Consider the following 12,942-nt stretch of genomic DNA (forward strand, 5'->3'; position numbering starts at 1 on the left):
TGTTACCTTCCTTATGCTCTCATACTGATCTCCTCCCCCCAATATGTCATCTTTTTACTCACATCCTCATTTCTTTCCCCCCTGCTGCAGGATTTCACCTTCCTTTACTTTCAATTTAGTACCACCCCCCAGGATGTCACCATGCTGTACTTCTATCCTCATTTCCCATCTCCCCCCCACCCCCAGGATGTCACCTTCCTGTACTTCCATCCTCATTTCCCAAATCCCCCCAGGATGTCACCCTCCTTTACTCTCATCCTTATTTCCCATCTTCCCTCAGGATGTCACCCTCCTTTTTTCCATCCTCTTTCCCAGTATGTCATCCTATTTTCAGCCCATCCCCCATTCCTTCTCATCTCTTCCTCTCAGGATATCTCCTTCTTTTCCTCCTATCTCCACCCCCCAGGATGTCGCCTTGCTTCCCATTTCTCTTACCCACCCCCCTCACCCTGAGTGGCTCCTTCCATCCTCCCTTCCTATCTCTTCAAACCCCACCCCTCCCCCAGCATGTCGCAGTCTTCCTCACTCCACACCTGTCTCATCACAGTAATGTTCACAAAAAATATCACACCCCCCTCAGGTATTCTCTTCCCCCTTCTTCCTCATTTCCCATGTCTCTCTCTGTAACCGGAGCTGACATTTCCGGGTAATTCTTCTTAAAGGGGCCGCGAGCACTCAGTTCTGCCTGGCAGCCTCTCGACCCTTCATGCCTTTCTGCTCCCCCCGGTGCAGTCAGCGCCCCCTCCCGCCCATTATTCTGTAGAAGTGGGGTGGTTAAGGGCTACTTCCTACAGTACGCGGTGTCCACACCAGACACATTGTATCACGCTGCATCAGCTCATGAGAAAGTTGGAGCCGAAGAGCTTGCACTCCATAAAACCCCTTATTTATTACTTCCTCCTCCATTCTCAGGACTCCCTTTACATTCACTTCCTATGTGTTTCCATCTTCCTTCACCCCTCGCCTCACACTGTCCCACATTCCCACCCTCCCCAGAGCCCCCTCCCCCTCACTCCCCCTCCCCCCTTGCCCTTTGCTTGCTCGTGTCTGGCACTTCCCTGTCTGTGTTTCCTGGTGCTGCGGTCCCTTTAAGAGGCAGAGCTGGTTGCTGGGAATACACGTCAGTTTCAGGACTTGCACTCTGAGATCAATGAGGGAGGAAGGAGGGGGGCACTCACTTCTGCCTTCACTTCTCTCTTCCAGGAAGGAAAACAGAAAAAAAAAAAAAAAACTGAAATCCAGAAACACAAGAAACAGAAACCTCCATAGGATCCTGCACCCTGGACCCCTGCACCCCAACTCCTGCTGTGTGGGGGACAATGTGCTAACTTGTGAGAGTCAGAGGGGGGTGATGGCACCCGGGATGTGCCCCCCCTGATCACCGCAGCCAGAAGACGGATGCTTTCCTCCTTCCTGGCCATGTCTTCTGCACAGTTTGGTATTAAGGTAAGTGCCTGCTCCGCTGCTGCCTGAGGTTGGGGGACCTCTTACTGCACATGTTCCAGGAGGAGGAGGAGGGGGGGTATTCCCTATATATACTACCATGACGCCTGAAGCTGCAACCTCTGCGAATCACAGGGCTGGATGTGCATGATAATCGGATAATACTATAGGGCGCTGTAGGGTCTACGGCGATATCTGGGGGCGCTGAAAAGTGGTCACTTTTTTTATTTTTTTTATTATCTTTTTGGCTGTATACATGTGACACACAATGTGATGCAATTATGTGAGCAGCACCTGTTGTGTGGCGCTCCCTATATCAGAGATATATATATACTCGATCGGTGTCATGTGTGACATGTTTTTGGAGTTAATCATTTTGTCTTTTTAAAAAAAATTCAGAGCGCTCACATATTGCAGAATGATAGGCGCTATGGTCTCTTATCAGACAGGGAGCAGATAAGCTATAGCGCAATCCTTTACGGATTTCATCATGTATTATGCTGCTGGCCAGTGTCTGCTATTACTGGATCTGATGGGTGGAGTGGCCCTTTAAATTGACTTGGACAGAATTCCCCCTTATTTGCCCTCTGAGATTATGTGGAGTTTTGGGTATATTTATGGCAGCCTGTGTTCTGGGACTCAGGTGGTGATTAGTGTTGAGCGAACTTGTGTTTTAAGTTCGGCGTCTAAAGTTCGGGTTCGGGTTATCGAAGAATCGTGTTATGGATTCCGCTACCACGGACCATAACGCGATTCTTCGATAACCTGATCCCGAACTTTAGACGCCGAACTTAAAACACAAGTTCGCTCAACACTAGTGGTGATACCAGAATACAGACTGCCCTAAACATCACCTCTCAACAACCTTAGGCCTCATGCACAAGACCGTTGTTTCGGTCCGCATCCGAGCCGCCGTTTTTGCGGCTCGGGTGCGGACTCATTCACTTTAATGGGGCCGCAAAAGATGCGGACAGCACAACGTGTGCTGTCCGCATCCGTTGCTCCGTTCCGTGGCCCCGCAAAAAAAATAGAACATGCCCTATTCTTGTCCGTTTTGCGGACAAGAATAGGTATTTCTACAATGGGCCGCCTGTTCCGTTGACAAGAATAGGCATTTCTACAATAGGCCGCCCGTTCCGTTCCGCAAATTGCGGAAGGCACACGGGCGGCTTCCGTTTTTTGTGGATCCATAGGGTTCCGTTCCGCATCTGCAGATTTGCGGACCCATTGAAGTGAATAGGTCCGCATCCATAATGCGGAATGCCCACAGAACGGTGCCCTTGTACTGCAGATCCGCAAATGCGGTCCGCAATACGGCAACGGGACACCTACGGTCGTGTGCAGGAGGCCTTACTGCTCGCTCACCTAGAAATTTGGAAACGAAAAACTGTGTAAATAAACCCCTTAGGAATTGTATTAGGGGGCATTCACACGACCGTGTCTTTTTTTTTTTTTTTGTGGTTCGCGGTGCGGACCCATTGACTTCAGTGGGTCTGCGATCCACATGTTGCAGCCAAAGACTTGTTCCGTGTGGCCGCCCCTCAGAAGATAGGACATGTCCTATCTTTGGCTGCAACATGCAGATTGCGGACCCATTGAAGTCGGCTGGTGTCCATGTTCTGTGGTTCCCCAGTTTGAAGTCCGCAAAACACGGAATGCACCCTTAGACATTTGCTGGCCTGAAAATCCGCAACATGCAGGGTTAACTGCGAACGATGGATCTTAGTAAGGCCTCTCTTGAATTTCCACATCCTTTTAAAGTCTGTGAAAAAAATCAGTCCGTATTTCATGAGCAAAGTTGTCAGTGAACATGTCCGTTTTTTTTGTCCTCCTGTGTGTCATCTGTATTCCACGGACACTGCTCAGCTGAACATTTATTTCCAGAGCTGTCCAAATGGATGACATCCGTATTGCATCCTTTTTCTTGCAGATCCATTGTAAGGCTAGGACTACACGACGACCTGTCGTGCGACAGTTTTTATAATTATAGTCTATAGTGTCACACTGCGACACGACAGTAGCAAAAAATCTATCCAAGATGGATTTTTCTGCGACTGTCGCGTCGCAGCATGTCGCAGTGCGACACCCTAGACTATCATTATAAAAACCGTTGTGCGACACACGTCGTCGTGTAGCCCTAGCCTAACAGTGACTGTGTTTATATGCAGAACGGACATGTGGACCTACAGAAACGGAATGCACACTGAGTCATTTCCGTTTTTTTTGTGGACCCATTGAAGCCCTAATGCGCATGGTTGGTCTGCATCACAGACCAAAGTTGTGCACGTCTCCGTGATTTTTTTCACTGATCCACTGATGTGTGAACAATCACATTTAAATCAATGGGTACTTGTGTTGTCCATGGAAAATGGGGACAGCGCACACCTCAGTGAAAAACAGAAATGTCAAAGAAGCGTCATGCTCTTAACCCCTTCCCGACATATGAGGTAATAGTATGTCATGGCAGCAAGTGACTTGCCGCATTTTGACATACTATTACGTCATAGTGATCAGGAGGGCTCCGGAGTGGTGCGCACCTGATCACTGCAGGGGCCCGGCTGTCCCTGATAGCCAGGCCCCTGCTGTATCAGCTTTTACAGCGATGCCGGCGGCATAGAAGGGGTTTGCTGCGAGTGAGGGAGCCCATCGCTGCTGTGGCGGGGACCCGATGGGAGAGCCCGATGCCGTGCAGAGGCTGCCCAATGCCTTGCACGGCATCAGGACCTGCCTTCTACGGGTGCCCAGGAGATCCAGCCTCAGGCTGGGTCTCCTAGGCAACTTGTTAGTGTATTACTTTGTGTAGTACACTAACAGGCAATGCATTTCAATACAGATGCATTGTAGAGGGGATCAGACCCCCAAAAGTTGAAGTCCCAGAGTAGGACAGAAATAAAGTTTTTAAAAAATAATGGAAAAAAAAGTGTTTTTAATAAAAAAATAAAGTTTCAAGTAAAAAAAAAACGCCCCTTTTCCCAATTTTATAATAAAAAAAAAAGGAAAAAACACACATATTGGGTATCACCGCGTCCATAACGACAGGCTCTATAAATATATCACATGATCCACCCCGTCCGATAAACACCATAAAAAATAAAAACTGTGTCAAAAAAGCCATTTTTGTCATCTTTTGTCACCAAGTGATCAAAAAGGCATATGTCCCACAAAATGGTACCAATAAAACAGTCACCTCATCCCGCAAAAAATGAGCCCCTACATAAGAAAATCACTAAAAAAAAAAACTATAGCTCTCAGAACATTAAGACACTAAAACATTTTTTTTTTTTGTTTCAAATATGCTATTGTGTTAAAATGAAATAAATAAAAAAGTTGACATATTAGGGTATTGCCGCATCCGTAACAACCTGCTCTATAAAAATATCACATGACCTAACCCCTCAGGTTAACACCGTAAAAAATAAATAAACAAACCGTGCCAAAAAAGCTATTTTTTTGTCACCTAACATCACATAAAGTGCAACACCAAGCAATCAAAAAGGCATATACCCCACCACCATAGTAATAACCCCCTAACAGTAAACGCTGTAAAAATAAATAAAAGCTATGCCAAAACAACCAATTTTTTTTGTCACCTTGCCCCATAAAGTGTAATAATGAATGATCAAAAAATCATATGTACCCAAAAATGGTGCCAATAAAAAAAAAAAAAAGTCAACTGGTTTTGCACCGTTCGCCGGAACATGCACAGTAGTTAAAGCAATGCCATGCCAACAATGGGCATCGCAGTGCGCATGCTCCGGCCCGCGGGATCTCGGCCGGACTTTAGGATGACGCAAGGGAATAGGAGGGCGGGCATATGCAGAGGCTGGGGCGGGGGAACAATGAAAAAAGGCAGGGCAGCCTGGGCACCAACACAGTGAACGCCGCCCCTGGGCACCTGCGAGTGCTCATTTGCATATCAGTCAAAGTTCGTTTTTCCAGCTTCTGCAAGTCTAAAGACAAAGGTACCATAACATTCATGTATAGGTGTGCTATAGGGCAATGGAAGCGCTGTATATGGCCATATGGAGGTCTCCCTTTAATTATTGTGGAACACCTAAAGGGTTAACAGAGTTTGTAAAATCAGTTTTGAGTAACTTGGGTGTAGTTTCTACAATGGGGTCATTTATGGGCGGTTTTATATTATGTAAGCCTCACAAAGTGACTTCAGACCTGAACTAGTCCTTAAAAAGTGTGTTTTGGAAATTTTCTTAAATTTTAAGAATTGCTTCTAAATTTCTAAGCTTTCTAACGTCCTAAAAAAATTTAATAAAAATGACATTTACAAAATGATGCCAACATAAAGTAGACATATGGGGAATGTTAATTAAAAAGTATTTTATGAGGTATCGCTTTCTGTTTTAAAAGCAGAGAAATTGAAATTTTTAAAAATTTGGGGTAAATTTGGGATTTTTTTCATAAATAAAGGTGAAATATATGGACTCAGATTTATGAATATCATGAAGTACAATGTGTCACGAGAAAATAATCTCTGAATGGCTTGGATAAGTAAAAGTCTTCCAAAGCTATTACCACATAAAAATGCAAAAAATGCCCTGGGCAGAAGGGCGAAAACTGGCCCGGGGTAAAAGGGTTTTTCCGAGACTTTAATACTGATGACCTATACTGAGTATAGGTCATCAGTGGGGGTCTGACGCTCAGGTCACCCGCCAATCAGATCTTTGAGAAGGCATCGGGGCTTCTGCGAGCGCTGCGGCCTTCCCTCAGCTTTTCCCACACCAGTGACTACACATTCATCGATCACATGGCCTATTAGCAGCTCATCCCCATAGAAGTGAATGAGGCTGAGCGCCATACCGAGCACAGCCCCTATACAATGTACAGCGCGGCACTTGGTAAGCTGCAAGAAGGCAGCGGCGCTCATAGGAGCCCTGGTGCCTTCTCAAACTGCTCATCAGCCGGGCTCCCAGGGTTTTAGACCCCCCCACCAATCAGATGAGGATAGGTCCTCAGTAAAAAGAAAAATCTTGGAAAACCCTTTTTAAAAAAAAAATTTATTGTCTCTTGAGACAGTCGGACCCACAGCCCATTCACTATGGAGCACCATGAGACAAGTAGTGGAAATGGAAGATCCATGATCAGCAACTTGTTGATGGTTTCCAAGTCGAAACTGAGAAGTAATTGTGGAGGGGTGGAGCGAAAACAAATTATTTTAAGTTCATCAAAACTGTTTCAATTTGTAATGCCAAATAACAGTCACCACGGTATCATCTTTTATACGTAATTTGACACCACTTTCTCCGTGCCAGTCCCTGTTGATCTCGACCATATACAGTATGAGATTGAAGCAATGTTCTGCGGCTTGTCCTGTCTACAGGGCACTCTGTTCTGGTTGTACAGGAACCGTTCCCTCTAACAGTAACCAGTCCTGTGCCAGCTTCCCTGCCGTGGCTTTAATGCCATCTCCCAGAAAGACTGCCCAGTAGTTGGCTGCCATGTGACACACATGGTTACTATAAAAAAATATATATATATTTTCTAGGAAAAACTTTTCGCTATTCATTCCCCTGACTTATAATTTCCATTATATGATACGCCTGGCGCCGCCTATTGTACGGGCATTCATTCAGGGTCGTATTGGCTGGAATGTCTAGGTCTGCGGTGCGGCCGGTCACCTCTCAGATCTATTTCACTTGGATTCTTGTCTTTCATCCAGGATTCTTTCCTCTGGGTGACGCAGCCATGGTAATCATTACACAGGACACATTATAAAGCAGTGTATGCTGACGCCAGCCGGTACTGTGTGACGTCGCTGCCAGAGATACTGGCTGTGGATCCTGCTCTTTAGTCTCGGGGTTCGCCCTGTGCCGAATCCTGGGAAGAGCAGATGCTATCTGTTGTGTGTACACTGGGTTGTCTGATAGGCCTCCTCTTAGCAGACGTTTGTGAAGCTTTTCCTAAGGGAAGGCCTCCTCTAGTGACCACTCTGAAGATACCTAAATAAACGTGGCTGCCTGCATGTCTGGATGTGTGTGCGGATGGATCGCCTATTTCAATAATCGCCCTCAAAGGGGCAAAGAACCCATTAGAGTATATGATAGTAATTGATGGAGAGGACCTACTAAGTTCCTGCCTTTTAAAAAGAAAAAAATCTTATGCTGCTCATCAGTCAGAAGTCTATGAAAAGGAAATTATCTGAAGGCACTACATGTGCCGCCATATGATGTAGATCTTTTCCCCAAGATGCAATACCTCCTTATACCATAATAAGCCAACCCAATGACATGAGCCAAATACAGACTCTAAAAGAAAAGAAACTTTATACAAAATCAGTAGTATAGTGTGGCCCCAAGTTCTGGAAAATCCTTGAATACAGGAGGCAGTATTATAGTAGTTATATTCTTGTACATAGGAGGCAGTATTCTAGTAGTTATAATATTGTTCATAGGAGGCAGTATTATAGTAGTTATATTCTTGTACAGAGGAGGCAGCATTATAGTAGTTATATTCTTGTACATAGGAGGCAGTATTATAGTAGTTATATTCTTGTACAGAGGAGGCAGCATTATAGTAGTTATATTCTTGTACATAGGAGGCAGTATTATAGTAGTTACACCCACCGATCAGATACTGATGACCTATCCAGAGGAAAGTCTCGGAAAGCCCCTTTGTGGCCTTTCAATGCAGTTTACACAATAGAAAACGTCAGTTTTCTGCTGCTGAATTGTCAGTAGATTTTGCCTATGTGTAGCCTTATTATGCTGCTCTAAACAGACTTTTTTTTTTCTTTTTCTTTTTGGGGAATTCTTTTGAACTTAAGTTACCTTGCTGTCTTCTGTGGGAGGATCTTTAGGTATAATATCCATTGGTCTGTTTACACACTCACAAAAATCCAGTTTGTTGGGGAATTTCCCAATTGTGCCCTAAGCAGGTTTACTTGGCTTATACCAGAAATCTGTTCTTTTGAACTGGCGATATGCTGAATGTAACAACGTCTTTGAGGTTTGATATGATGCGCGACCATTGCATTAAGGCAACTTATTTCATTCAATTCTACAGACTGGTGAGATGCAGATCGTATCTGTAACTACTTCTAGCTCCACGTATCTTCAATTTGTCATCTATGAAGGAAGGGGTTAAACCAGATATCATCCGGCGCAACTGAAGGGCATTTGTAATGATAATTATTAATAACGGCCATATCTACGGCGCCAAAATAGTTTGATACATTTTGGTGCCCTAGATCTTTGACGTGTCCGCCTTGACAAAATAGTCAGTAGTTCATCCATGAAGGATACATGTTGGGTCCGTGTGCCCCCCCCCATATGTCATCTCTATTTCGCAGACACTGCCAGGCTGAAAATGAGTTTCCGGAGCATCTCCTACCAATAGTCTGTAGAAACCACGGACCAGGCATCCGTGTTGATCCAGGGTTGTTCCCCTAAATTAGCCACAAATGATCTGCTGCTGATAGCTCAAAAAAAAAAAAAGAAACATAACCCCTATAAAAAATGTTGACACATGCAGTACCATTTTCCACCACTATAGTTGTCTAATTCAGTACTTTTCATAAGGGACAGTGTGACAGCGCCCCTAGCTCTAACCTTTCACAATACGGGGAAAACTTTCATCTGTGAAATCTAATAATGTACCATTACAGCATTCCCCAGTAATGGTTAACTTCTCAGTAGGAGCTTTACAGCGTGAGTAGTCTTGGCAAGCTGGTCCTGCAACACCTTTAAGAACTCCTTCACTCCTGGTCTGGCTTTGCTTGTAGTTGTCACTCTGTAGACCTGCTCTCCTCCTGGTTTTATTATATTATATTTTTGTGTTCCTCTTGACTGCTGTGGTGACTTCCTTCCACCTGAGTGTGAGACTGATAGGGGATAGCGTGCGGAGGTGTTTTCAGCCGCTCACTGAAGTTACTTTACTGTTCCACATTGATTCACGGTCTGTCTGACCAGTTTGGTTGGTTTGACTTCCGTTCTCCTTTGGGCCACATCCAAAGCCTAAGAGAGATTCACGGACTCTCCCAAATGTATGAAAAGCCCGTAACCCCTCCATTGCCAGGACCTATTTTAAACCGTCCGCACTTTTCATGGAAGTGTGACCCTAGAAGCGGTCAAATGGCTGACAAAGTAGAGATGGGAACAGAGAACTAGAGATGAGCGAATTTCATATTTTGAAATCCGCTCAGGCTTCGTTTGGTAGTAAAAGCAGAATATGCGTTCTTTTACCACGGACCATAACGCAATTCTATGACGGAATTCCTTTAGAGGAATTCCGTTATTCATTCCGTCATAATAGAAGTCTATGGGCTGCAAAACGGATCCGTCCCGTTTCTGTTATGCATGGTAGTCCTCTCCTGCGTAACGGAAAAGGGGCGGATCCGATATGCAGGCCGTAGACTTCTATTATGACGGAATGAATAACGGAATGCCTCTGAAGGCATTGCGTTATGCATTCCGTCATAGAATTGCGTTATGGTCCGTGGTAACGGAATCCATAACGCAATTCTGCTTTTACTACCAAGACGAATCGTGAACGAATTTCATATCATGAAATTCGCTCATCTCTACAGAGAACGAGAGCAGCGATCAGGGGAAGGAGTCATGAGGAAGAAGACGACAGAAAGAGAAACTTGGAAGGGAAATCATCCAGAAGACAAGTTGAGCAGCCACTGCAGGGTGAGACAGAGGTGGGAGGGTCACAAGGAGGAGAGAGGCGGCCGGGTGACAGGAAGGAACCAGAGGTGGAAAAAAAAAAAAAAGAAAAAGAAAAGGCAAGAATAAGGGACATGAGGAGACTCGGAGGAGATTGGAGAAAAAGGGTAAGAACAGGTAACTTCAAGAAGGAGTTCTTCTCTGGTACTCGAGGGGTTAAAAGGTACTTGTTGAGCGTCATAAGTGGGAGGGGGGTTATTGACGGTATGATAGTGAAGCAGTGCAGCCAGGCACAGTACAACTTCCACTGAGACTTCCTCCATCTCCCAGGCTGCTGCAGAATGGAAACCATGTCCCTGAAGGGGTTAAACTTGGCTGGGCACAGACGGCACCGGAGAAGGGGGACAGGCAGCTGCAGGAATATGTCAATGCCAGGGTTGTAAATGAAATTGTTGCAGCCTGGAGAAGATGATCCAAAAGAGGCAGAGAGGGTAGAGCTGATGGTGGAGAGGGGCGAATTTGGGGGAATGCTTCCCCCCCCCCCCCCTGCTCGCCCCCTAACCTGAACTAAACACACTAATCTCCAAAATTCATATAGATATCTGATATCACTGGATAGAGAGAGTTGTGGTCATGCTTTTTAAGGGTGGTTTCACATATAGCAGTGTAAAAGAAAAACTAAAAAAAACTCCATTGCTCCATTGATGTGTTTGCTCCAAATCCTGAAGTGGATCTAGAAGGAAGTAGAAGTCCTTTTCCCATTTCTGTTCAATCCACTGCATGAAAATCTGTGGGGGGAAATGCATTTTGGGGAGTGGGGGGGATGAAGGCAGGGATTGAAAATTAGATTCCTGGAAACATCTTTGTTCTGTATTCAGGTGGTGGAGAGATGTGACACTCGGGAAGGTCCCCGTGCCTCATGAGTGCCAGGCTGGTGAGGGCAGGTACGGCCTGGGTGTGGTGTAGTGATTGCCAAATATCACTTATTTTTCCTATATAAACATATACGTCTCTCTATATAGTAAACAAGATGCTGCAATAAATATATGTGTATCTATATCCATCTGTCCATAAATAGCAATGTAATATATTAGGATCATGCTGGATGGGCTTAGATACAGTATCTCATAGGATTAGAAATTGTAGCTCAGCAGACAGTATTACACATGATAGGCTTAGATACAGCAGCTCAGCAGTATCACACGTAAAGGGCTTAGATGTAGCAGCTTAGCAGACAGTATCCCACATAGGATTAGATACAGCAGCTCATCAGACAGTATCACACATGATAGGCGTGTATACAGCAGCAAAGCAAGCAGCTCAGAAGACCGTATCACACATCAAGGGCTTAGATACAACAGGCTCAGCAGACTGTATCACATATTATAGGCTTAGATGCATTTCTCAGCAAACTTTCACACATGAAGGGCTTGGCACACAGCTGAGCAGGCTGTATCACACATTATAGGCTTAGATGCATGGTTTAGTAGACAGTATCACATATGACAGGGTTAGATACCACAGCTCGGCATATGACATCGGATTAGGTAGAGCCGCTCAGCAGACAGTATAACACATGATGAAGTTAGATACACTGCTTAGCAGATGGTATCGCACATGACTGGGTTAGATACACTGTTCAGCTGACGGTATCGCACATGACGGGGTTAGATACACTGCTCAGCTGACGGTATCACACATGACGGGGTTAGATACACTGCTCAGCTGACGGTATCGCACATGACGGGGTTAGATACACTGCTCAGCTGACGGTATCGCACATGACGGGGTTAGATACACTGCTCAGCTGACGGTATCACACAGAACTGGGTTAGAGCCACTGCTCAGCTGGCGGTATCGCACATGACGGGGTTAGATACACTGCTCAGCTGACGGTATCGCACATGACGGGGTTAGATACACTGCTCAGCTGACAGTATCGCACAGAACTGGGTTAGAGCCACTGCTCAGCTGACGGTATCACACATGACGGGGTTAGATACACTGCTCAGCTGACGGTATCGCACATGACGGGGTTAGATACACTGCTCAGCTGACGGTATCGCACAGAACTGGGTTAGAGCCACTGCTCAGCTGACGGTATCGCACATGACGGGGTTAGATACACTGCTCAGCTGACGGTATCGCACATGACGGGGTTAGATACACTGCTCAGCTAACGGTATCGCACATGACGGGGTTAGATACACTGCTCAGCTGACGGTATCGCACAGAACTGGGTTAGAGCCACTGCTCAGCTGACGGTATCACACATGACGGGGTTAGATACACTGCTCAGCTGACGGTATCACACAGAACTGGGTTAGAGCCACTGCTCAGCTGACGGTATCGCACATGACAGGGTTAGATACACTGCTCAGCTGACGGTATCGCACATGACGGGGTTAGATACACTGCTCAGCTGACGGTATAGCACATGACGGGGTTAGATACACTGCTCAGCTGACGGTATCGCACAGAACTGGGTTAGAGCCACTGCTCAGCTGACGGTATCACACATGACGGGGTTAGATACACTGCTCAGCTGACGGTATCGCACATGACGGGGTTAGATACACTGCTCAGCTGACGGTATCGCACATGACTGGGTTAGATACACTGCTCAGCTGACGGTATCACACAGAACTGGGTTAGAGCCACTGCTCAGCTGACGGTATCGCACATGACGGGGTTAGATACACTGCTCAGCTGACGGTATCGCACATGACGGGGTTAGATACACTGCTCGGCTGACTGTATCGCACATGACGGGGTTAGATACACTGCTCAGCTCACGGTATCGCACATGACTGGGTTAGATACACTGCTCGGCTCACGGTATCGCACATGACGGGGTTAGATACACTGCTCGGCTCAC

General features: G+C 45.9%; 1 protein-coding gene across 3 annotated transcripts in view; it reads left to right on the forward strand.

Moving 5' to 3' along the window:
* Positions 1 to 1,123: 1,123 nt before the first annotated feature.
* The window catches only part of ETV6 (ETS variant transcription factor 6), a 52,900-nt gene continuing 41,081 nt past the window's right edge, over positions 1,124 to 12,942 (forward strand). The window contains exon 1 of one of the 3 annotated variants that reach the window (XM_044277970.1): positions 1,124 to 1,446. In XM_044277970.1, the coding sequence (XP_044133905.1) occupies positions 1,399 to 1,446 (48 nt within the window). In that variant the 5' untranslated portion in view covers positions 1,124 to 1,398. Of the gene's footprint in view, positions 1,447 to 10,115; positions 10,242 to 12,942 lie in introns of those variants that run through there. The other 2 variants (XM_044277971.1, XM_044277972.1) reach the window with 2 other exon arrangements.

Source organism: Bufo gargarizans, chromosome 2 (assembly GCF_014858855.1).
Source record: "Bufo gargarizans isolate SCDJY-AF-19 chromosome 2, ASM1485885v1, whole genome shotgun sequence".
NCBI lineage: Eukaryota > Metazoa > Chordata > Amphibia > Anura > Bufonidae > Bufo > Bufo gargarizans.